Here is a 22,091-nt window from a genome sequence, read left to right as displayed (position 1 = left end):
ACAATTGGTACAAAAATAAATGAAAGGTTAGAGGTACCTGTGAGAGTGAAGGGGGTCAGGAGATGCACCAGCGCTATGTCATTGCTGTTCTCTTCACTGTCCGGGTAGATGAAAGGTAAGTAGCCAGCGTGGTACACAACGCCCTTCACTCCCAGTTTGTGCCACTGTAAGGAGCTCTGTGACACGCCCCCGGCGAACACTTGCCACAGACCCACTACGCGGTTTCTCCTGCACAGATACAGACATCATATCTCTGTTACCTTAAAGGGGAACTGTCTTCAGTGAGGACACATTTCGAGTAATTGCAAATGCTGTTCCATATTTCCATTTTTTAGATTTCATATACAGATACCCCCACTTATAACTTTATATTGTTAAGTGTTACCAATTTGCATCCTGCAAAAGTCTTACGTGAACTTCCGTAACCTTTTACACTCCCATACACCACTAGATACCAGTAAGGGTCACTTGAAGTGATATTTGGGTCGCATTGGACAGTCCCTCCATTATCCCTCCATTATCCCTCCATTGTCCCACCATTATCCCTCCATTGTCCCTCCATTATCCCTCCATTGTCCCTCCATTATCCCTCCATTGTCCCTCCATTATCCCTCCATTGTCCCACCATTATCCCTCCATTGTCCCTCCATTATCCCTCCATTGTCCCTCCATTATCCCTCCATTGTCCCTCCATTATCCCTCCATTGTCCCTCCATTATCCCTCCATTGTCCCACCATTATCCCTCCATTGTCCCTCCATTATCCCTCCATTGTCCCTCCATTATCCCTCCATTATCCCTCCATTATCCCGGCATTGTTGGGCCTTTCACACCGAATACTCACTCAGGGAAACAATGCGCAGCCGTGAGGACCCACTCACTGGAGATCAAGGAGCCCCCGCACAAATGGGCTCCATCGTAACGTAAGCTGACCTGCCATGGCCAGCGACCCAGAGCGGCGTTCTGTCCGCCCACAATTCTGTCCACCGCCATCTTCCTGCGACCGCAGTCTGAAGACACATGATAAAAAAAAAAAAAATGAGGATTGGATCAAAGAAGAAATGGAGACAAAGAAAAGAAGGAGAGGAGTTGGAGAGGGAAGGGAAGAGGGGAGGAGAGGAAAGGGAAGAGTGGAGGGGAGGGGAGGAGAGGAAAAGGAAGAGGGGAGGAGAGGGAAGGGAAGAGGGGAGGGGAGGAGAGGGAAGGGAGGAGGGGAGGAGAGGGAAGGGAAGAGGGGTGGAGAGGAAAGGGAAGAGGGGAGGAGAGGGAAGGGAAGAGGGGAGGAGAGGGAAGGGAAGAGGGGAGGAGAGGGAAGGGAAGAGGGGAGGGGAGGGGAGGAGAGGAAAGGGAAGAGGGGAGGGAAGGGAAGGGAAGAGGGGAGGAGAGGGAAGGGAAGAGGGGAGGAGAGGGGAGGGAAGAGGGGAGGAGAGGAAAGGGAAGAGGGGAGGAGAGGGAAGGGAAGAGGGGAGAGGAGAGGAAAGGGAAGGGAAGAGGGGAGAGGAGGAAGGGGAAGGGAATAGAGGAGGAGAGGAAAGGGAAGAGGGGAGGAGAGGGAAGGGAAGAGAGGAGGAGAGGGAAGGGAAGAGGTGAGGGGAGGAGAGGGGAGCAGAGGAAAGAGAAGAGGGGGGGGAGGGAAGGGAAGAGGGGAGGAGAGGAAAGGGAAGAGGGGAGAAGAGGAAAGAGAAGAGGGGAGGAGAGGAAAGGGAAGAGGGGAGGAGAGGGAAGGGAAGAGGGGAGGAGAGGGAAGGGAAGAGGGGAGGAGAGGAAAGGGAAGAGGGGAGGGGAGAGAAGGGAAGAGGGGAGGAGAGGGAAGGGAAGAGGGGAGAGGAGAGGAAAGGGAAGGGAAGAGGGGAGAGGAGGAGAGGGAAGGGAATAGAGGAGGAGAGGAAAGGGAAGAGGGGAGGAGAGGGAAGGGAAGAGAGGAGGAGAGGGAAGGGAAGAGAGGAGGAGAGGGAAGGGAAGAGGGGAGGGGAGGAGAGGAAAGGGAAGAGGGGAGGGGAGGAGAGGGAAAGGAAGAGGGGCGGAGAGGAAAGGGAAGAGGGGAGGGGAGGAGAGGGGAGGAGAGGAAAGGGAAGAGGGGGGGCGAGGGAAGGGAAGAGGGGAGGAGAGGAAAGGGAAGAGGGGAGGAGAGGAAAGGAGAGGGGAGGGGGAGAGGGGAGGGGGGAGAGGAGATGATATAAATATATAATAAAAAATATATAAAAATAGATATATAAATTGTGTATAATAATAGTAATAATAAAGAGAAGAGAGGGGAGAGGAGAGGATGGGTGGTGGAGAGAGAGGAGGAGAGGGGGGGAGGGAAGGAGAGAGGAGAGGAGAGGGGAGGGGAGAGGTGAGGGGAGAGGAGAGGGGAGGGGAGAGGGAAGAGCTGAGGGAAAAGGAGAGGAGAGGGGAGGAGAGGTAAAAAGGAAAAAAGAGCTAGAGAAAAGAGGAGAGGAGTAAGAGAAGAAAGTAGGTGACTTAGACCAAAGATAAACAATTGGATAAGGAAGGAGGGGGGAGGGGTGCGGAGAGCAGAATTGTTGGAGAGGAAAAAGGAAAACAAGAAAGTGGAGTTAAAGCAGAAAAGAGAGGGGAAAAGTTAGTGAAGAGAGCAGGGGAGAGAAGTGAGGAGAGGAGTGAAAGTACAGATCAGCAATTGGAGCAGCCAGGGCAACAGCTAGAGAGGGGAGGAGAGGAGTAGGGAAGAGAAGAGTTGGAAAGGAAAAGAGGAAGCAAGAAGGAAGAGCAAAATGAAAGAAGAATTGACAGGAAAGGTGAAGAATCTGAGAAGGGGGGAGGGGGATAAGAGAAAATAAGAAGAAAAGACAGGAGAAGAGAGCAAAAAAGGAGGAGAGCTGTTGGAGTGGAGAAAAGAAAAGGACGGTCCGAAGTTAGAGAAGAGAAAACTAGGATGAAAGAAGGGAGAACAGAGGATGTAAAGGAAAGTTTACACCCCATTCACACTTGTGCGCCTTGTCATGTGACTTTGGATGTTTTCAAATGATAGCCATTCATATCTGTGAGACTTAAAGTCACAGCGACTTCAAAGTAATTCATACAATACTTTGGTCCAACTTCCACACAAATTGAGGGCCATAGACTTCAATGTTAACCCTCAAAAGTTGCATGAAAGTCGTACCTGAATGTTTCTACAGTGTAACACTGGTGTAAGTTTGCAGAGCGACAACAAGTCACATCCAAGTTGCACCAAAGTTGCCTGGCTTTGGAGTGTGAATGGAGCCCAGGATAGAAGTTGCAAAGAAGAAATGAAGAAAGGAAAAGACAGGCAAGGGAGAGTGAAAAAAAGGTGGAAAGAGGAGATGAAGTGGAAAGGAGAAGGAGGAGAGGAGAATAGAGGAAAGGAGAGGGATGAAGAAAGAGGAAAGGAGAGGAGATGGCATGGAGGAGAGAGGAGGTGGTGTGAAGAGGAGAGGTGAGGAGGTACAGTAGAAAAAAGGGCCAATAGAGAAGAAGAAAGGAAATGGAAGATGTTGGAGAAGAGAGGAAAGGAGAGGGATGGAGAAGGAAGTTGAGGGGGTTGAGTGAAGAGAAGAGCAGAGGTAGGGTAAGGAGTTGCAGTGGAAAGAAAGGGGAGTAGAGGAGGAGAGAGGAAAGGGATGGTTTTGGAGAACAGGGGAGAGGAGAGGTGAGCAGAGGAAAGGAGAACAGGGGAGAGGAGACATGAGCAGAGGAAAGAAGAGGGATGAAGAAAAGAGGAGAGGCGAGGAGGTGGCATGGAGGGGAGAGAAGGTGGAGTGAAGAGGTGAGGTAAGGAGGTACAGTGAAATGAAGGGGCAATATAGTAAAAGAAAGGAAATGTTGGAGAACAGAGGAGAGTGGAGGGATGGAGAGCAGAGGTGAGGAGGTAGAATGGGGGGGAGGGAGAGGAGGTGGAGTGGGGAGGGGAGTAGGGGAGAGAAGGTAGAGCGAAGAGGAGAGGTGAGGTTAAAAGATGCAGTGTAGAGGAGGAGGAGAGGAGAAGAGAGGACAGAAGAAGAGAGGAATGAAAAAAGAGAGTTATGTTGAGGTGAAGTGGGGAGGAGAAGAGGGGAGTGGAGGTGGACTGGAGAGGGGAGAAAAAGGTGGAGCGAAGAGGAGAGGTGAGGTTAAGAGATGCAGTGGAGAGGAGGAGGAGAGGAGAAGAGAGGACAGAAGAGGAAAGGAATGAAAGAAGAGTTACATTGAGGTGATGGAGTGGAGAGGAGGGGAGCTGAGGTGACGAGATGCAGTGGAGAAAAGGGGAAGGAGAGGAGAGGAGGTGGAGTAATGAGGAGAGGAGAGGATGGGAGAGGAGTTGGAGTGAAGAGGAGAGAAGAGGGAAGGTGAGGTGAAGAGATGCAGTGGAGAGAAGAGGAAGGAGAGGAGGTGGAGTAATGAGGAGAGGACGGGAGAGGAGTTGGAGTGGGGAGGAGAGAAGAGGAGAGGTGAGGTGAAGAGATGCAGTGGAGAGAAGGGGAAGGAGCGTAGAGGAGGTGGAGTAATGAGGAGAGGAAAGGATGGGAAAGGAGTTGGAGTGGGCAGGAGAGAAGAGGAGAGGTGAGGTGAAGAGATGCAGTGGGGAGAAGGGGAAGGAGAGGAGAGGAAGTGGAGCAATGAGGAGAGGAGAGGATGGGAGAGGAGTTGGAGTGGGGAGGAGAGAAGAGGAGAGGTGAGGTAAAGAGATGCAGTGGAGAGAAGGGGAAGGAGAGGAGGTGGAGTAATGAGGAGAGGATGGGAGAAGAGTTGGAGTGGGGAGGAGAGAAAAGGAGAGGTGAGGTGAAGAGATGCAGGGAAAGGGAAGGAGAGGAGAAGAGAGGAGGTGGAGTGGATAAAAGAGGGTGAAGAGAAGAAAGGCAGAGGGGAGGAGAGAAGGAAAGAAAGGGAATGTAATGGGAGATGAGCGGGACCCAAATCTCTTTGTTACCTTGACACTGGACGGAGAGGAATCTCCCGCTTGGACAGTCGCTGGGGAGGAAAGGAGAAGAAAGGAGTCAGTGACAATGGTGAGGAGTATACTTTGTATACTTTGTATTGGTGTTCTTGTGGTTGGTCTGAAGCTCTTCTGAAGCAGAGAGGAGTTTCGGAGACATTCCCTCGGACTGGAATTCTCTTTCAGTTCTGTACTAAGCTAGAACAAGATTCCCCCTTCCTGGACCGGTGAGGTGTTAAGGTGACGCACCCGTATGTCATTTATCTACTTTATATCAGGGTTTGTATTTTTGTCTTGAAGTGACCATCCGAGACTCACCACACTGTGAGGACCTCCAGAAGTCTCTTGGCGCCGGTCAGCTGCGGTTCCTGGACACAAAAATATCCTGACGTGTCATTGGCTCCCGCCGTCTCCACTCCAAGCTCCTGATAACTCATAGACCTTATAAGACAAGACAGAAGGATGAAGGATTCTATGACACCAACTGAGAGTTATAGAGGAAGGAGAGGAGTCCTCCAGCAGTGCAGAGTATTTCAGGAGAGGAGAGTTATAGAGGAAGGAGAGGAGTCCTCCAGCAGTGAAGAGTATTTCAGGAGAGTTATAGAGGAAGGAGAGGAGTCCTCCAGCAGTGAAGAGTATTACAGGAGAGTTATAGAGGAAGGAGAGGAGTCCTCCAGCAGTGAAGAGTATTTCAGGAGAGTTATAGAGGAAGGAGAGGAGTCCTCCAGCAGTGAAGAGTATTTCAGGAGAGTTATAGAGGAAGGAGAGGAGTCCTCCAGCAGTGAAGAGTATTTCAGGAGAGGAGAGTTATAGAGGAAGGAGCAGAGTCCTCCAGCAGTGCAGAGTATTTCAGGAGAGGAGAGTTATAGAGGAAGGAGCAGAGTCCTCCAGCAGAGCAGAGTATTTCAGGAGAGGAGAGTTATAGAGGAAGGAGAGGAGTCCTCCAGCAGTGAAGAGTATTTCAGGAGAGTTATAGAGGAAGGAGAGGAGTCCTCCAGCAGTGAAGAGTATTTCAGGAGAGTTATAGAGGAAGGAGAGGAGTCCTGCAGCAGTGAAGAGTATTTCAGGAGAGTTATAGAGGAAGGAGAGGAGTCCTCCAGCAGTGAAGAGTATTTCAGGAGAGTTATAGAGGAAGGAGAGGAGTCCTCCAGCAGTGAAGAGTATTTCAGGAGAGGAGAGTTATAGAGGAAGGAGCAGAGTCATCCAGCAGTGCAGAGTATTTCAGGAGAGGAGAGTTATAGAGGAAGGAGCAGAGTCCTCCAGCAGAGCAGAGTATTTCAGGAGAGGAGAGTTATAGAGGAAGGAGCAGAGTCCTCCAGCAGTGCAGAGTATTTCAGGAGAGGAGAGTTATAGAGGAAGGAGCAGAGTCCTCCAGCAGTGCAGAGTATTTCAGGAGAGGAGAGTTTTAGAGGAAGGAGAGGAGTCCTCCAGCAGAGTATTTCAGGAGAGGAGAGTTATAGAGGAAGGAGCGGAGTCCTCCAGCAGTGCAGAGTATTTCAGGAGAGGAGAGTTATAGAGGAAGGAGCAGAGTCCTCCAGCAGTGCAGAGTATTTCAGGAGAGGAGAGTCATAGAGTGGGAGGAGAAGAGTCCATTACCTAATAAATCCCATCTCTTCGCAGCTCAGTGTGGCCACTGCCTCATTGGCGAAGGACGAGCAAACCAAACGCCACGTCTTTTCCTTCTCATCATATACGGTGAGCCGGTGATCTGGAGAATTCACCTGGACTGAGACAACATAGAAGCAAGGCTGGTGAATACTGGATCCAATGCATCGCCTTGTGTGTCCCGTCCAATCAGAGATCGTCCTCCTCAATTGGATTCAATTTTTAAAGTGTTTGCAAACCTCAGACATGAAACCTGAACAAAGCCTATCCCCCTATAGTGTGTACTTGTCTCAGTCCGGAGCACTAAGTGGCATTTCTGTCTGCTGCCTCGTTCCTCTTCTATCAGCATGAATCACTTCTGACAAGTTTTCCTGACACCAAGAGAAAACAAGGTGACAGGGGAGGGAGCTCCAGCACGCAGCTTGTGATTGACAGCCTCAACTTTGTTACTGTGAGCTGTGTGAAGGGGGGGGGGGGTTGGCGGGGCGGGGTGTTCCCCTTCCCTTCCAAACACAATTAGTGACCATTTTGCGCTTTCTGGACTCTCCAGAATCATTGTAAAAAATTTGGAGTATAAAAAAAAATTGCAAAATAAATTTCTATAACGGGGATCCCCAAGATGACTTACCTATGTAGATGCTTGTTGTCTCGTACTTTAGTACATACGTCACTGTAAAACAAACAGAAAAAGGATGAGGTGGAGTCCAAGAAGGGTACAATAAAGCTCAGACATTAGACATGCAAATGGTTTTATTAGAACCCAATCACAAGTTCACATCCTCATCATGGTGATATTTCATTGTTTTGTCTCCCTCTAATGGGGGTTCCAAAGATTTGCACCCTCCAAAGCTCAAACAGAAAAGCTTATATTTGTAAGACTTTCATAATTTTACATGTTTTGCTTTGTCCATATTTTTTTTTAATACATGGGATATTGAAATTTGAAGATTAGCCACTAGAGGGAGCTAGCATGCATGGTATGCAAGCAGCAATGCTAATTAGTTATTGTGTAGCAATACGACATCCCGCCCTACCAAAATAAAAATCAGAAAGAGTATATATTAAAAAAAAGCATTTGCCCGCGGCTGCAGCACGGCCTATTCACTTGCATAGAAGAGTTTGGCGGTAACCACCATTGAAGCTGTTCATGTACCAAAAATTGCCACACCATGCCTGCTTGAAGGTGGGTGGTCAGGCAGGCAGTAAAAGCACCAATGTTTTTACTACCCCCCTATGGTCGCCCACGTGAAAGGAGCCTAAACCTAAAATAGTTACAAAAACACTGTATATACAAATATTTAATGTGACATTAAAAAAATAAAAACAAAAGAGACAAAACGGGCTTTCGTCTTACCTACTGCCCAAATTGTGACTCCGATTCCAGCCAATGAGATGAAAACGCAGACCGTCATTCCCAGAATCCTCAGCGGGGTCCAGTGACAACCTTTACTCACTAGCAGCAGAAGGAGGCACAGGAAATATGATCAAAATTGGCAAATACAATGAAAGGATACATTGTATCTCTATAAATAAATAAAAAAAAAAAGAAGGATAAATAAAAAGATAAGGATAAATAAATAAAATAAAATCTAATAATAAATAAAAAAAGAAAATCTAATAAATAAAATCTAATAAATAAAAAAAAATATATAAATAAAATAAAAAAAGGATACATTAAAGGATAAATAAATTAAATAAAATCTAATAATAAATTAAAAAAAAATCTAATAAATAAAATCTAATAAATAAAACTTAATACATAAATATATATATATATATATATATATATATATATATATATATATATATATATATATATATATATATATATATATATATATATATATATATATATATATATATATATATATATATATATATTTATATATATATATATTGGCAAATACAATGAAAGGATACATTGTATCTCTATAAATAAATAACAAAAAAAAGAAGGATAAATAAAAAGATAAGGATAAATAAATAAAATAAAATCTAATAATAAATTTAAAAAAAATCTAATAAATAAAATCTAATAAATAAAACCTAATACATAAATATATATATATATATATATATATATATATATATATATATATATATATATATATATATATATATATATATATGTATAAAATAAAAAAGGATAAATAAAAGGATAAAGATAAATAAATAAAATAAAATCTAATAATAAGTTTTAAAAAAATCTAATAAATAAAATCTAATAAATAAAACCTAATACATAAATATATATATATATATATATATATATATATATTTTTTTTTTATATATATATATATATATATATATATATATATATATATATATATATAAAATAAAAAAGGATAAATAAAAGGATAAAGATAAATAAATAAAATAAAATCTAATAATAAATAAATAAAAATCTAATAAATAAAATCTAATAGATACAAATATACATATAAATAAAATAAAAAAGGATAAATAAAAGGATAAGGATACATAAATAAAATAAAATCTAATAATACATTTTTAAAAATCTAATAAACAAAACCCAATAAATAAAAAAATATATAAATAAAATAAAAAAAAGGATAAATAAATAAAATAAAATCTAATAATAAATAAAAAAATCTAATAAAATCAAGTAAATAAAACCTGATATATATATATATATATATATATATATATATATATATATATATATATATATATATATATAAAATAAATACATAGAGTGCAAAATGTGGTGCAGCTCTGCAAGGAAACCAATCACAAAATTTATGAAAAAAAAATAGAAACCAATCACCTTCCAGGTTTATTGTCAACACTCAGCCGAGGTTAGAAGCTGATCGGTTTCCATGCAGAGCTGCATCAGGTTTTGCACTCTCCAGTTTTAATAAATGAACCCCAACAGAACATTCTACACAATTCTACACACATCATTTTTTTTTTAGGCTTTCCAGAAGCTTTTTTTTTTTAAATTTTTTTATATAAATCTTTTTATTTATTTTCTTAACAAACAAACAAAACCAGACAAAACAACACATCATACACCTTGGACCAAAACATTAGTGCAAGTTCAAAATCCAATCACATTACATAGCAGCCATCAATTAAATAATAGAAGATAAGATTAAAAAAAAAAAAAAAAAAAAAGAGAGCTTTTAATTGATAACTCGATGGCATGGGATTTAATTCACAGCTATTGAGGGTTTTAAATCTTTTCACAATTTCAAGAAAATGATCAGATTTGCAAAGTGAACTAAGTCTGGTTCCCGTCAGATTGCTGCACCGTTTGATCTGATCTTTTCATCGCTAGAAACTTAGTATCGATTGGCTGTCAAGATTTATTTTCATCGTTTTTTTTTTTTTTTAATTTGCAATATTCACTAAAACAGGGATATGCAATCAGCGGACCTCCAGCTGTTGCAGAACTACAAGTCCCATGAGGCATAGCAAGACTCTGACAGCCAAAAGCATGACACAGAGAGGCAGAGGTATGATGGGACTCGTAGTTTTGCAACAGCTGGAGGTCCGCTAACTCCATATCTCTGCACTAAAATAATCCCTGGTGATCCCGCCGTGAAGGTTCCTTGTTCAGGTGCTTCCTGTTATTGGGTGACAACACTCTGTCCCTGTCTCCTAATTTTGCTCCTATGTTGTCACCTTGACATTTTGAGCTTCCAATAGAGACTACAATCGGTGGTTTCAGCTCACATTGCACAATTTGAATGTGGCATGAGTGCCAATACCACCTCTTCCAGCATGGCATGCATAGCCGACTCGTATCCGCACCCGGCCGGCCGCTGTAGTTGGCTGAAGGTTTCACCCGAATGCTTTTTATATGATTTGAATTCTGTTTATTTTAATTAAAGTGATGGGCAACTCACCGTCTTTCTGTACCATGTCTGAGGACCGGTCATGTACCATCCCAGGAATGTAATGAGAGGTCTGGACACCCTTGAAGAGAGACCTGGGTTAGTATCGGTAATTATCTCCCAATAAGAGATCCTTTGTCTGCCCCCCCCCCCAGCATGTCCTCTTCTTAACCATCTGCAAGCCATAATATCACAAACAGCAGATAACTGGACGGCTACCGATCCACTGTAAGCGGAAATTTTCTACAAGCAGGTCGGGGTACATTTTGGGTTGCAAAGCAACTGGGACCATCACCACCAGCATTCTGCCCGTTTTAGGGGTTAATAAATGAGCTTTGTTCCTAAAAACTTACCGAGAATGGCTTCGGAAGAGCATGGGAGAGGATCCTGAGCCCCAGGCCTGGGGCTGTACACAGTGCCATGACTTTTTTTCCAAGTCGCTACTAAGCCTCGCCCCCTTTCCTGACAAGCACCACCCCCCAACAATTAACTGTCCAATACCTGAGCTTCTCCTGGCCACCGAGGTGCTAGCGCTAAACAATTACATTACACATGGCAAAGCTAACCACCGGGAGATGGCCAGGAGATGAGGTGCTCTGTACAGCCTAGGCCTCAGATCAAAGGTTCCTGATTGTATGTATTCCTGATTGCATGGATTTCTGTTACTCTAGATCAGTGTTCTTCAACTCCAGTCCTCAAGGCGCCCCAACAGGTCATGTTTTCAGGCCTTCCATTACTTTGCACAGGTGATTTGATCAGTTTCACTGCCTTAGTAATTACCACAGCCATTTCATCTGAGGGATATCCTGAAAACATGACCTGTTGGGGTGCCTTGAGGACTGGAGTTCAGGAACCCTGCTCTAGATCAGTGTTTCTCAACTCCAGTCCTCAAGGCGCCCCAACAGGTCCTGTTTTCAGGATTTCCCTCAGATGAAATGGCTGTGGTAATTACTAAGGCAGTGAAACTGATCAAATCACCTGTACAAAATAATGGAGAGCCTGAAAACATGACCTGTTGGGGCGCCCTGAGGACTGGAGCTGAGAAACACTGCTCTAGATTTCTCATTGCACAGATTTTTGATTGTATGGATTCCTGGTTGCCTGGGTTATTGACTACATAGATTCCAGATGGATTCTTGATTATATGGATTCCTAAAGGCCGGGAGTCTTGATAGCATGGGATCCTAACTGATTGGTTTCCTGATTTCATTGATTCTTGATTGCCTGGATTCCTGATTGTATGGATCCCTGATTGCCTGGATTCCTGATTGTATGGATCCCTGATTGCCTGGATTCCTGATTGTATGGATCCCTGATTGCCTGGATTCCTGATTGTATGGATCCCTGATTGCCTGGATTTTTATTGCATAGATTTTTTTATTATTAAATTGAAGCAAAGCAGCAAGTGAGGTGCTCCTGCCCATCAATCCAGAACCAAGTTTATAAACATATGACCGGTGCACAACTGCAGCCCCCACAAGCCACTAATGGATGCGATCAAACTGCAGATGGAGTAAAAGAACAGCACAAAATCCTTTATTGAAAACTTTGGAGTTAAAAGTTCCACGATACATGTAAAACACTGACGCATTTCTGCCCTCAAGTGGCCTTAGTCCTAAGTATGACAAAGGCCCCTTGAGGAAAGAAATATGTCAGCGTTTTTTGTGCATCACTTTTAACTCTGAAGCTTTCAATAAAGGATTTCGTGCCTCTTCTTTTACCAGATTGCTGACTCCATCTACAGTTTGTTTGCATAGATTCTTGATTGCCTGGATTCCTAATTGCCTGGGTTCTTGATTGCCTGGGTTCTTGATTACATGGATTCCTGATCACCTGAAATCTTGTTTGTGTGGGTTCTTGATTGCCTTGATTTTAGACTACATGGATTTCAGATCACATGGATTCTTGATTTCATAGATTCCTGATTGCTCAGATTCTTGATTGCATGGATTCTTGATTGCAAGAATTCCTGATTGCAGGGATTCTTGATTGCCCGGACTCCTGATTGCCTGGATTCTTGATTGCCTGGATTCTTGATTGCCTGGATTCCTGATTGCCTGGATTCCTGATTGCCTGGATTCCTGATTGCCTGGACTCCTGATTGCCTGGATTCTTGATTGCCTGGATTCTCGATTGCCAGGATTGCTGATTGCCTGAATTCTTGATTGTCTGGATTCTTGATTGCCTGGATTCCTAATTGCCTGGATTCTTGATTGCCTGGATTCTTGATTTCATAGAATCTTGATTGCATGGATTCCTGATCACATGGATTCTTGATTTTATAGATTCTCGATTGTATGGATTCCTGATCACATGGATTCTTGATTTCATAGATTCTTGATTGTATGGATTCCTGATAAGATGGATTCTTGATTTCAAAGATTCTTGATTGTATGGATTCCTGATAAGATGGATTCTTGATTTCATAGATTCTTGATTGTATGGATTCCTGATAAGATGGATTCTTGATTTCATAGATTCTTGATTGTATGGATTCCTGATAAGATGGATTCTTGATTTCAAAGATTCCTGATTGCCTGGATTCTTGATTGCATGGATTCTTGACTTCCTGGATTCTTGATTATGGATTCCTCATTGCCTACAGATCAGAGAGACCTACATGCAACTATTCAAGCAAGGGAAAAATGAGCAAAGCTTACGACTTTCCTGACTCGAACTTCTTCGCTACAAACATTATGAAAACAGGCTTTTCCTGCGACAACTTGTAATGTGTTTGTCAGTTTTTTCAGGATAAAGGAATTTAAGTCGGTAGTAGACGGTCCCTATGCTCCGCAACAGAATATCACTGCAAAGTCATCGTGTCTTTGCATGCACATTGCCTTTTCTACAGCCTGCGGGAACGATCATTCCATAGGGTGTGAACAGGCCTGTAATCTCACCTACCTTACTGGATCTCTGCTGCTTGCTCCCCCTCAAATCTCAGCCGAGGAGGCCGGGGGTCTGCGGCGACCATTCCACTGAAAACAGAGACAGACGGACATGAGAATGAGGAGATGGACTGATAAGGAGAGATGACAACAGACAGTCAGCTGGCAGAGTGACAGTATTGTCTATAGAAGAGGGGACAGAGGGGCCGAGAGGTGACAGCGTTGTCTACAGAAGAGGGTCCGAGAGGTGACAGCATTGTCTACAGAAGAGGGTCCGAGAGGTGACAGCATTGTCTACAGAAGAGGGGCCGAGAGGGGACAGCATTGTCTACAGAAGAGGGGACAGAGGGACCAAGAGGTGACAGCATTGTCTACAGAAGAGGGGCAGAGAGGTGACACCATTGTCTTGAGAAAAGGGGACAGAAGGGCTGAGAGGTGACAGCATTGTCTACAGAAGAGGAGACAGAGGGGCCGAGAGGTGACAGCATTGTCTGCAGAAGAGTGGCTGAGAGGTGACAGCGTTGTCTACAGAAGTGAGGACAGAGGGGCCGAGAGGTGACAGCATTGTCTACAGAAGAGGGGCTGGGAGGTGACAGCGTTTTCTACAGAAGTGAGGACAGAGGGGCCGAGAGGTGACAGCATTGTGTACAGAAGAGGGGCTGAGAGGTGACAGCATTGCCTACAGAAGAGGGGACAGAGGGGCTGAGAGGTGACAGGGTTGTCTACAGAAGAGGGGACAGAGGGGCCAAGAGGTGACAGCATTGTCTACAGAAGAGGGGCCGAGAGGTGACAGTATTGTCTACAGAAGAGGGGCCGAGAGGTGACAGTATTGTCTATAGAAGAGGGGACAGAGGGGCCGAGAGGTGACAGCATTGTCTACAGAAGAGGGGCCGAGAGGTGACAGCATTGTCTACAGAAGAGGGCCTGAGAGGTGAGAGTATTGTCTATAGAAGAGGGAACAGAGGGGCTGATAGGTGACAGCATTGTCTACAGAAGAGGGGCTGAGAGGTGACAACATTGTCTTGAGAAAAGGGGACAGAAGGGCTGAGAGGTGACAGCATTGTCTACAGAAGAGGAGACAGAGGGGCCGAGAGGTGACAGCATTGTCTACAGAAGAGGGGCTGAGAGGTGACAGCATTGCCTACAGAAGAGGGGACAGAGGGGCCAAGAGGTGACAGGGTTGTCTACAGAAGAGGGGACAGAGGGGCCAAGAGGTGACAGCGTTGTCTACAGAAGAGAGGACAGAGGGACAGAGAGGTGACAGGGTTGTCTACAGAAGAGGGGACAGAGGGGCTGAGAGGTGACAGGGTTGTCTACAGAAGAGGGGACAGAGGGGCCAAGAGGTGACAGCGTTGTCTACAGAAGAGAGGACAGAGGGACAGAGAGGTGACAGGGTTGTCTACAGAAGAGGGGACAGAGGGGCTGAGAGGTGACAGGGTTGTCTACAGAAGAGGGGACAGAGGGGCTGAGAGGTGACAGCATTGTCTACAGAAAAGAGGACAGAGGGGCTGACAGGTGACAGCATTGCCTACAGAAGAGGGGACAGAGGGGCCAAGAGGTGACAGCGTTGTCTACAGAAGAGAGGACAGAGGGACAGAGAGGTGACAGGGTTGTCTACAGAAGAGAGGACAGAGGGACAGAGAGGTGACAGGGTTGTCTACAGAAGAGGGGCCGAAAGGTGACAGCATTGTCTACAGAAGAGGAGACAGAGGGGCCGAGAGGTGATGGCATTGTCTACAGAAGAGGAGACAGAGGGGCCGAGAGGTGACAGCATTGTCTACAGAAGAGAGGACAGAGGGGCCGAGAGGTGACAGCATTGTCTACAGAAGAGAGGACAGAGGGGCCGAGAGGTGACAGCATTGTCTTCAGAAGAGGGGCTGAGAGGTGATGAAATTGTCTACAGAAGAGAGGACAGAGGGGCCGAGAGGTGATGGCATTGTCTACAGAAGAGAGGACAGAGGGACGGAAAGGTGACAGCATTGTCTACAGAAGAGGAGACAGAGGGGCCGAGAGGTGATGGCATTGTCTACAGAAGAGGAGACAGAGGGGCCGAGAGGTGACGGAATTGTCTACAGAAGAGGGGACAGAGGGACGGAGAGGTTACGGCATTGTCTACAGAAGAGAGGACAGAGGGACGGAGAGGTGACGGCATTGTCTACAGAAGAGAGGACAGAGGGGCCGAGAGGTGAAGACAACTTGTGAGAAAAAGAGAGAATGAAGAAAAAAAAGTTTGAAGGGAAAGATGCCTGCGGGAACCTGCAAGGAAGGCGATTGCATGGAAGAGAAACACAAGTCGCTGGAAGTCCTGAGGGGATGAGGTGGGGAAGGAATGAGAAGATACGGGAGGGGTGGTTGTGGGGAGAGTGATGAGAGGCAGGACGGCAGCAGGGGAGGAGAGAACCAGCGCACACCTGACAACACCTTCAACCCATCCCCCTTCACCAAAGGGGGGGGGGGGGCTTCCTGGTCACCTGATATCAGACAAAATACAGAAGAACCCTCTATAGATTCGGCCGGCCTTAGCCGCCTGCTCAGGGGGAGGTGTTTGTAAGCAAGACAATATTTATTTGTCAACATGGAATAGAATTTGTAACAATTTGTAACAAAAAAATGTATTTGTTTATACTGAAACATTATTACCTTTCACTGCTCCCTTTTGGGCCTCATTCATACCTCAGCGTTTTGTAGATTGAATCTCCAAAACGCTGGAGGAGAAAAAAAAAACAACTATTGTTCTTTATGGAGATGGTTCACATCTCCGCTACAAGTCGCCTGAAGCCAAATGTCTGAAGCTCAAAAATGTTCTGGAGCATTTTTTGAATGTTTTTCTTCTCAAATGCAATAATTAAATAAAAATGAAAAAAGATAATAATGCTTAATAAATCAATAAAAAAAATTGCAAATAAAATGAATAAATAAATTAAAAAATCATAAATTAATTAATACATAATAAATAGAATAAATAATAAATAAATAAAAAATAACAAAATAAAAGCTTGATTTGTGTTTTTTTGATCATTTTAGTGCATTTCGTAGCGTGTTTTTGAATGTTTTTCTGCTCAAATGCAATATCTAAATAAAAATGAAAACAGATAATAATGCTTAATAAATCAATAAAAAAAATGCAAATAAAATACATAAATAAATAATAAAAATCATCAATTAATTACTACATATCAAATAGAATAGAATAAATAAATAATAACAAAAATAAAAGCTTGATTTGCGTGTTTTTGAGGAGTTTTAGTGCATTTTGTAGAGTTTTTTGAATGTTTTTCTGCTCAAATTCAATAATTAAATAAAAATGAAAAAACATAATAATACTTAATAAATTAATTAAAAAAAAATGCAAATAAAATACATAAATAAACACAAAAAAAACCCCATAAATTAATTAATACAGAATAAATAATGAATAAAGAATAACAAAAATAAAAGCTTGATTTGCGTGTTTTTGAGGAGTTTTAGTGCATTTTGTAGCATGGTTTTGAATGTTTTTCTGCCAAATGCCATAATTTAATAAAAATAAAAAAAGATAATAATACTTAATAAATCAATTAAAAAATTGCAAATAAAATACATAAATAAATAAAAAAAAATCATAAATGAATTAATATATAATAAATAGAATAAATAATAAACAAATAATAACAAAAATAAAAGCTTGATTTGCATGTTTTTGAGCGTTTTAGTGCATTTTGTTGCATGTTTTAACTATTTTTCTGCTCAAATGCAATAATTTAATAAAAATAAAGAATAGTAATAATAATGAAATAAATTAAAAAAACAAAAAAAAATCAATAAATTACAATAATTATAAATAAAAAAATAAAAAATAATAAAAATAAATAAGTAAATGATTCCCATCTCCACTATAAGTTGCCTAAATCAAACATATAACAAACAAACAAAAGTAATAAATAAAAAACAAAACAAATAAAATACATATATAAATAATAATAATAATCATAAATAAATACATAATAAATATAATTATAATACTAATAGTAAATTAAAAATAAGTAATTATTAATAAAAATAGAGAAATAAAAAAAATAAAATAGCCTGACCCTTAACTCTAATCCTATCTCAAATTCTAACCTCTAACCCTAATATTAACCCCTAATCCTAATTCTAACCCTAATCCTAATTTACAAAAAAAGGATAAAAAAGTGGTTGTAATGGTCTGCGGATGGGGGGCTTATTGAAATCTGGAAGCCCCCTTTAACAATTAGTAGGGGTACAATGTACCCCTACTCATTCACATAGGGAGGGGGCCGGGATCTGGTGGCCCCCTTGTTAAAGGGGGCTTCCAGATTCCGATAAGCCCCCTGCCTGCAGACCCCCCACAACCACCGCCCAGGGTTGTCAGGAAGAGGACCTTGTCCCCATCAACATAGGGACAAGGTGGTTTGGGGTGGAGGGGCAGAGCCCCCCCCCCGTGCCCCAAAGCACCCCCCAATGTTGAGAGCATGTGGCCTGGTATGGTTCAGGAGGGGGGGCCCTCTCCCGTCCCCCCCCTCCCCTTTCCTCACCTGCCGTGCTGCATGCTCAGATAAGGGTTTGGTACGGATTGGGGGGGGGGGCACCAGACCCAAAAGGGGACCCCAGGAAGCTTTTTTCACTTTTTTCTATTGCCAGCAATGTTTTATTTTTCATTCAGCTGTCAGCGGGGAAGCCCGTTGACAGCTGATGGCTCATCCATTGTTAAGGATGCTTTAGGCGGCTTCCAGCCTGCTCCTTAACAACCAGCTATGCACTATGCCGCACGCAGTGCAATGCGGGGAGAACTGAGCGCCCTGCAAATTCGGGTGTTCACCGAACGGGGCAAACAGGCGATGATTGGCTGAATCTTTTGCTCGGCTCGAACTGTTCGCTAAACCCTAATCAACAGATATAATTAAACACCTCCAATTATATATTTAACCAAAAGGTGGCAAATAGAAGACCAATGTTGGGGTTTACATCCACTGAACGCATTTTGTGAAGCTCTTCCCTGCGTTGTCTCCAGTGAAGTCCTCCTAAAGTTTTTCTCTCTCTCTCTCAGAGTTAATAAATAATAGAAATGGCTGAAGCTTTGGTGACTCCTTCTCAGCCGCCCAACAATGCGTTATTGTCCGGGGCGGGATGTCTTTCAAGGAGAAGAGATTAAAGATACCTGCCTGCATTTCATTAATAGGAGCGTACAATGGGATTAATTAGGACGGGGGGGATTAGGACGGGCGCTCGGGTTTCAGGGGGGGAGAGGCTGCACAGCGGGGAGGGAAGCGGTGCCCGTCGCCCAGCTGGATGGGAGGAAATGAAGAGCCATCATTCGATATTGTAATCGTTGCATGCCGGTGTGATGGAAGAAGGCGGATCGCGGCGTCCAAGATCTGAACCAAGGTCCTGGATGATGGACGAGTACGGAGGAGAACTTGGTACAAAAGGTCATCTCATTTGAAGGACTTTTTGAAACAATTATTGGTTAAGGGTGTCAAATACAGTCAATGTGTTTTGGGGGAAAGGCCTCCCTACTTTTTAGGGCTTCTGCAGTCAATATTAATAAATTCTGGACCGAATGCACTAAGGGACCTGTGATGGTTTGATGAAGACTAGCGTCTCCTGACTCAGCCGGCTGCCTTTACAAAGATGGTAGTCTTCATCAAGCCTTCACAAGTGCCCTAGTTCAGAGGTCCCCAACCCCCGGGCCATGGACCAGTGTCATATTGGGGACTGAGCCGCGCAGAGGGAAGAACGAGCCTGCGCAATCTGCACTGCCACCCTCCTACCACCAGAGGGCATCTGCTCCCCTTCTCCCTTCCCTTTCTGTGGTCATGTCACTCAGCCAATAAGCTACAGAGAGGAAGGAGGAGAAGGGGAGGGAGGAGAGCCAGGCCGGAGACAGGATTGTCACAGAGCACTGGTGAGCCCTGTACACCACTGACTTCAGGTGACAGGCTGCACCTCCTCCCCCCCCCCTCTCCAGTTGACAGGCTGTGAACAAAACCCCCATCCCACCCCTGGTCCATGGAGGGGTTGTCTTTTGCAAAGCCGGTCCCTAGTGCCGGTGAGGTTGGTGGCCGCTGCCTTAGTGCAATCTGTCTTGATTTTATTAACATCAACTGCTCAAAGCCCTAAAGAAAGGAGAGTCTTTTTCCCCCTGAAGTATCTGATACTCTGTCACAGAGCCCAGGTTTGGGCAAGAACGTGACAATACAGTCGGGACCCGCCTACATACCTGGCTCAACCTCCTAGCGAGCCGCTGAGAGCCTGAACCGGCTGCTCCTGCCCCCTCCACAGCCCAGGGCTCCAGTGAGCGAGGAGGAGGTAAAGCAGAGAGTCGGTGACTGACAGTCACCGGCTCTCTGCTCAGGGAGCTCTAAGAAGCGAGCGATCAGCGGTGTTAGATCGCTCGGTTCTCAGTGTTGGAGCTGACGGGGGACAGATTCAGCATCCACCTAGGTAAGTATGATTCTGAAAAAAAAAATCCCATACATCATTTTTAAGCCCTAAATAATGATAATAATGTAACAAAAATATAAAATTATAGAGCCACACCACTGAAAGAGGTCCAGATACAAAGTTAATTCAAACCATAAGGACATCTCCATATCAATCCGATATCAGTACAATATGTCCTCCATAGGGTCATACCATTTCAGTTCATCAGTTGGGTAAAAAATAATACAGATGATACTAATAATAATAAGAAGAATACTAATAATAATAATAATACATTCTGACTAAAATTGGGACCTAATGAGAATAAATATTTAACTTCTTGGCAACCGCGTTATAGCCGAATGACGGCTACAGCGCGGTTGCACATTTCTAGGAGGGTGTTTTTTTTACGTCCCCCCGCTCAGACACAGCTGATCACAGATCGAGGTGAAGGGCCAACCACAGCGGCCCTTTACCATGTGATCAGCTGTGTCCAATCACAGCTGATCACATGTAAACAAATGCCAGTTATCAGTGTTTCCTTTCTTCAGCGCTGTCACTGTGTAAGGCAGAGGGTAGGCAACCTGGGCCCCTCAAGCTGTTGTGAAACTACATTTCCCATAAGGCATTGCAAGGCTGTCAGTTACAATTACTCCCAGAGGCATGATGGGACTTGTAGTACTGCAACAGCTGGAGGGCCCCAGGTTGCCTACCCCTGGTCTAAGGAAAGGAAAACCGATAACTGGCTTTCCTGCGACAGGGCACATTTACATTGATTATCAGTGCAGCCGCATCAGTGCCAATCATTGTCCATCAGTGCAGCATATCAGTGCCACATATCAGTGCAGCCTCATCAGTGCCCATCAGTGTCGCCTCATTAGTGCCCATCATTGTCACCTCATTAGTGCCCATCAGTGTCTCCTCATTAGTGCCCATCAGTGTCGCCTCATTAGAGGCATCAGTGCAGCCCCATCAGTGCAGCCTTATTAATGCCCATCAGTGCAGCTTTATCAGTGCCCATCAGTGCAGCCTCATCAGTGTCCATCAGTGCAGCCTCATTAGTGCCCATCAGTGTCGCCTCATTAGTGCCCATCAGTGTCGCCTCATTAGAGACCATCAGTGCAGCCCCATCAGTGCAACCTTATCAGTGCCCATCAGTGCAGCCTTATCAGCGCAGCCTCATCAGTGCCCATCAGTGCAGCCTCATCAGTGCCCATCAGTGCAGCCTTGTCTGTGCAGCCTTGTCAGTGTCCATCAGTGCAGCCTTGTCAGTGTCCATCAGTGCAGCCAATCAGTGCCCATCAGTGCAGCCTTATCAGTGCCCATCAGTGCAGCCTCATCAGTGTCCATCAGTGCAGCCTCATTAGTGCCCATCAGTGTCGCCTCATTAGTGCCCATCAGTGTCGCCTCATTAGAGACCATCAGTGCAACCTTATCAGTGCCCATTAGTGCAGCCTCATCACTGCCCATCAGTGCAGCCTCATCAGTGTCCATCAGTGCAACCTTGTCAGTGCAGCCTTGTCAGTGCCCATCAGTGCAGCCTCATTAGTGCAGCCTTGTCAGTGTCCATCAGTGCAGCCAATCAGTGCCCATCAGTGCAGCCTTATCAGTGCAGCCTCATCAGTGTCCATTAGTGCAGCCTTGTCAGTGCAGCCTTCTCAGTGCCCATCAGTGAAGCTTTATCAGCGCCCATCAGTGAAGAAGAAAAATTACATATTTGCTAAATTTTATAAGAGAAATTAAGATAAAGGGTTTTTTTTCAAAATTTTAGCAAAAAATAAAAAAAAAACCCCAGTGGTGATTTAATACCACCAAAAGAAAGCTCTATCTGTTTAAAAAAAAAATGATAAAGATTTTCATATAGGTTCAGTGCTGCATAAATTGTCATTCAAAGTACGATAAGCGCTAAAAGCAGAAAATTGTCCTGGGTAGGAAGGGGTGAAAGTACCCGGCAGGCAAGTGGTTAACATTGGTAAAATATACCCAAACACTGATATGTGTATATAACTTGAGCCATAAATGATACGACAGGACTACAAACACCTCCCCCCCCCCCGACATACACAAACGTATAAATGTAAATGCACACGTCAGAGGCGTCTACGTGCAAAAACATTGATTGAGATACAAATTTTACATATAGCCACACACTCCGGAGTACGACCGATAATCTCAGGCCCATTATTCACCGTTAACTTTAAACTGATGACCTGTAAGAGCTTTTAAAAGCATCATCTATGAAAAATATACAGTACTGAAGTTTGTCACCATTTCACAGACCAACACAATTTTAGATTTTGACATGTTTGGTATCTGTTTACTCGGTGCAACCTCATCTTTTATATTTTACTAAAAAAAATCAGGTAATATATTGATGAGGCTGCATTGATGGACACTGATGAGGCTGCACTGATGGGCACT

The 22,091-nt window shown here is 44.0% G+C and overlaps 1 protein-coding gene across 3 annotated transcripts in view; it reads right to left on the bottom strand.

Annotated features, from left to right (window-relative positions):
- HPN (hepsin) overlaps nucleotides 1-22,091 on the bottom strand; it is a 45,598-nt gene that overhangs the window by 11,558 nt on the left and 11,949 nt on the right. For 2 of the 3 annotated variants that reach the window (XR_012236264.1, XM_073601579.1), the window contains exons 2-10: nucleotides 13,264-13,337; nucleotides 10,372-10,441; nucleotides 7,853-7,951; nucleotides 7,127-7,168; nucleotides 6,490-6,619; nucleotides 5,212-5,334; nucleotides 4,888-4,928; nucleotides 844-1,009; nucleotides 38-228 (exon numbers count right to left, since the gene is read on the bottom strand). Coding sequence is in view for 2 of the 3 variants with exons in the window: in XM_073601579.1 (XP_073457680.1) it covers nucleotides 38-228; nucleotides 844-1,009; nucleotides 4,888-4,928; nucleotides 5,212-5,334; nucleotides 6,490-6,619; nucleotides 7,127-7,168; nucleotides 7,853-7,951; nucleotides 10,372-10,411 (832 nt within the window). In the remaining variant the exon portion in view is untranslated. Of the gene's footprint in view, nucleotides 1-37; nucleotides 229-843; nucleotides 1,010-4,887; nucleotides 4,929-5,211; nucleotides 5,335-6,489; nucleotides 6,620-7,126; nucleotides 7,169-7,852; nucleotides 7,952-10,371; nucleotides 10,442-13,263; nucleotides 13,338-15,503; nucleotides 15,630-22,091 lie in introns of those variants that run through there. The other variant, XM_073601580.1, reaches the window with a different exon arrangement.

The sequence above is a fragment of the Aquarana catesbeiana genome, linkage group LG10 (assembly GCF_042186555.1).
Source record: "Aquarana catesbeiana isolate 2022-GZ linkage group LG10, ASM4218655v1, whole genome shotgun sequence".
NCBI lineage: Eukaryota > Metazoa > Chordata > Amphibia > Anura > Ranidae > Aquarana > Aquarana catesbeiana.
Note: the sequence above shows the minus strand (reverse complement) of the source record. Positions and strands in the feature narration are given on the sequence as shown.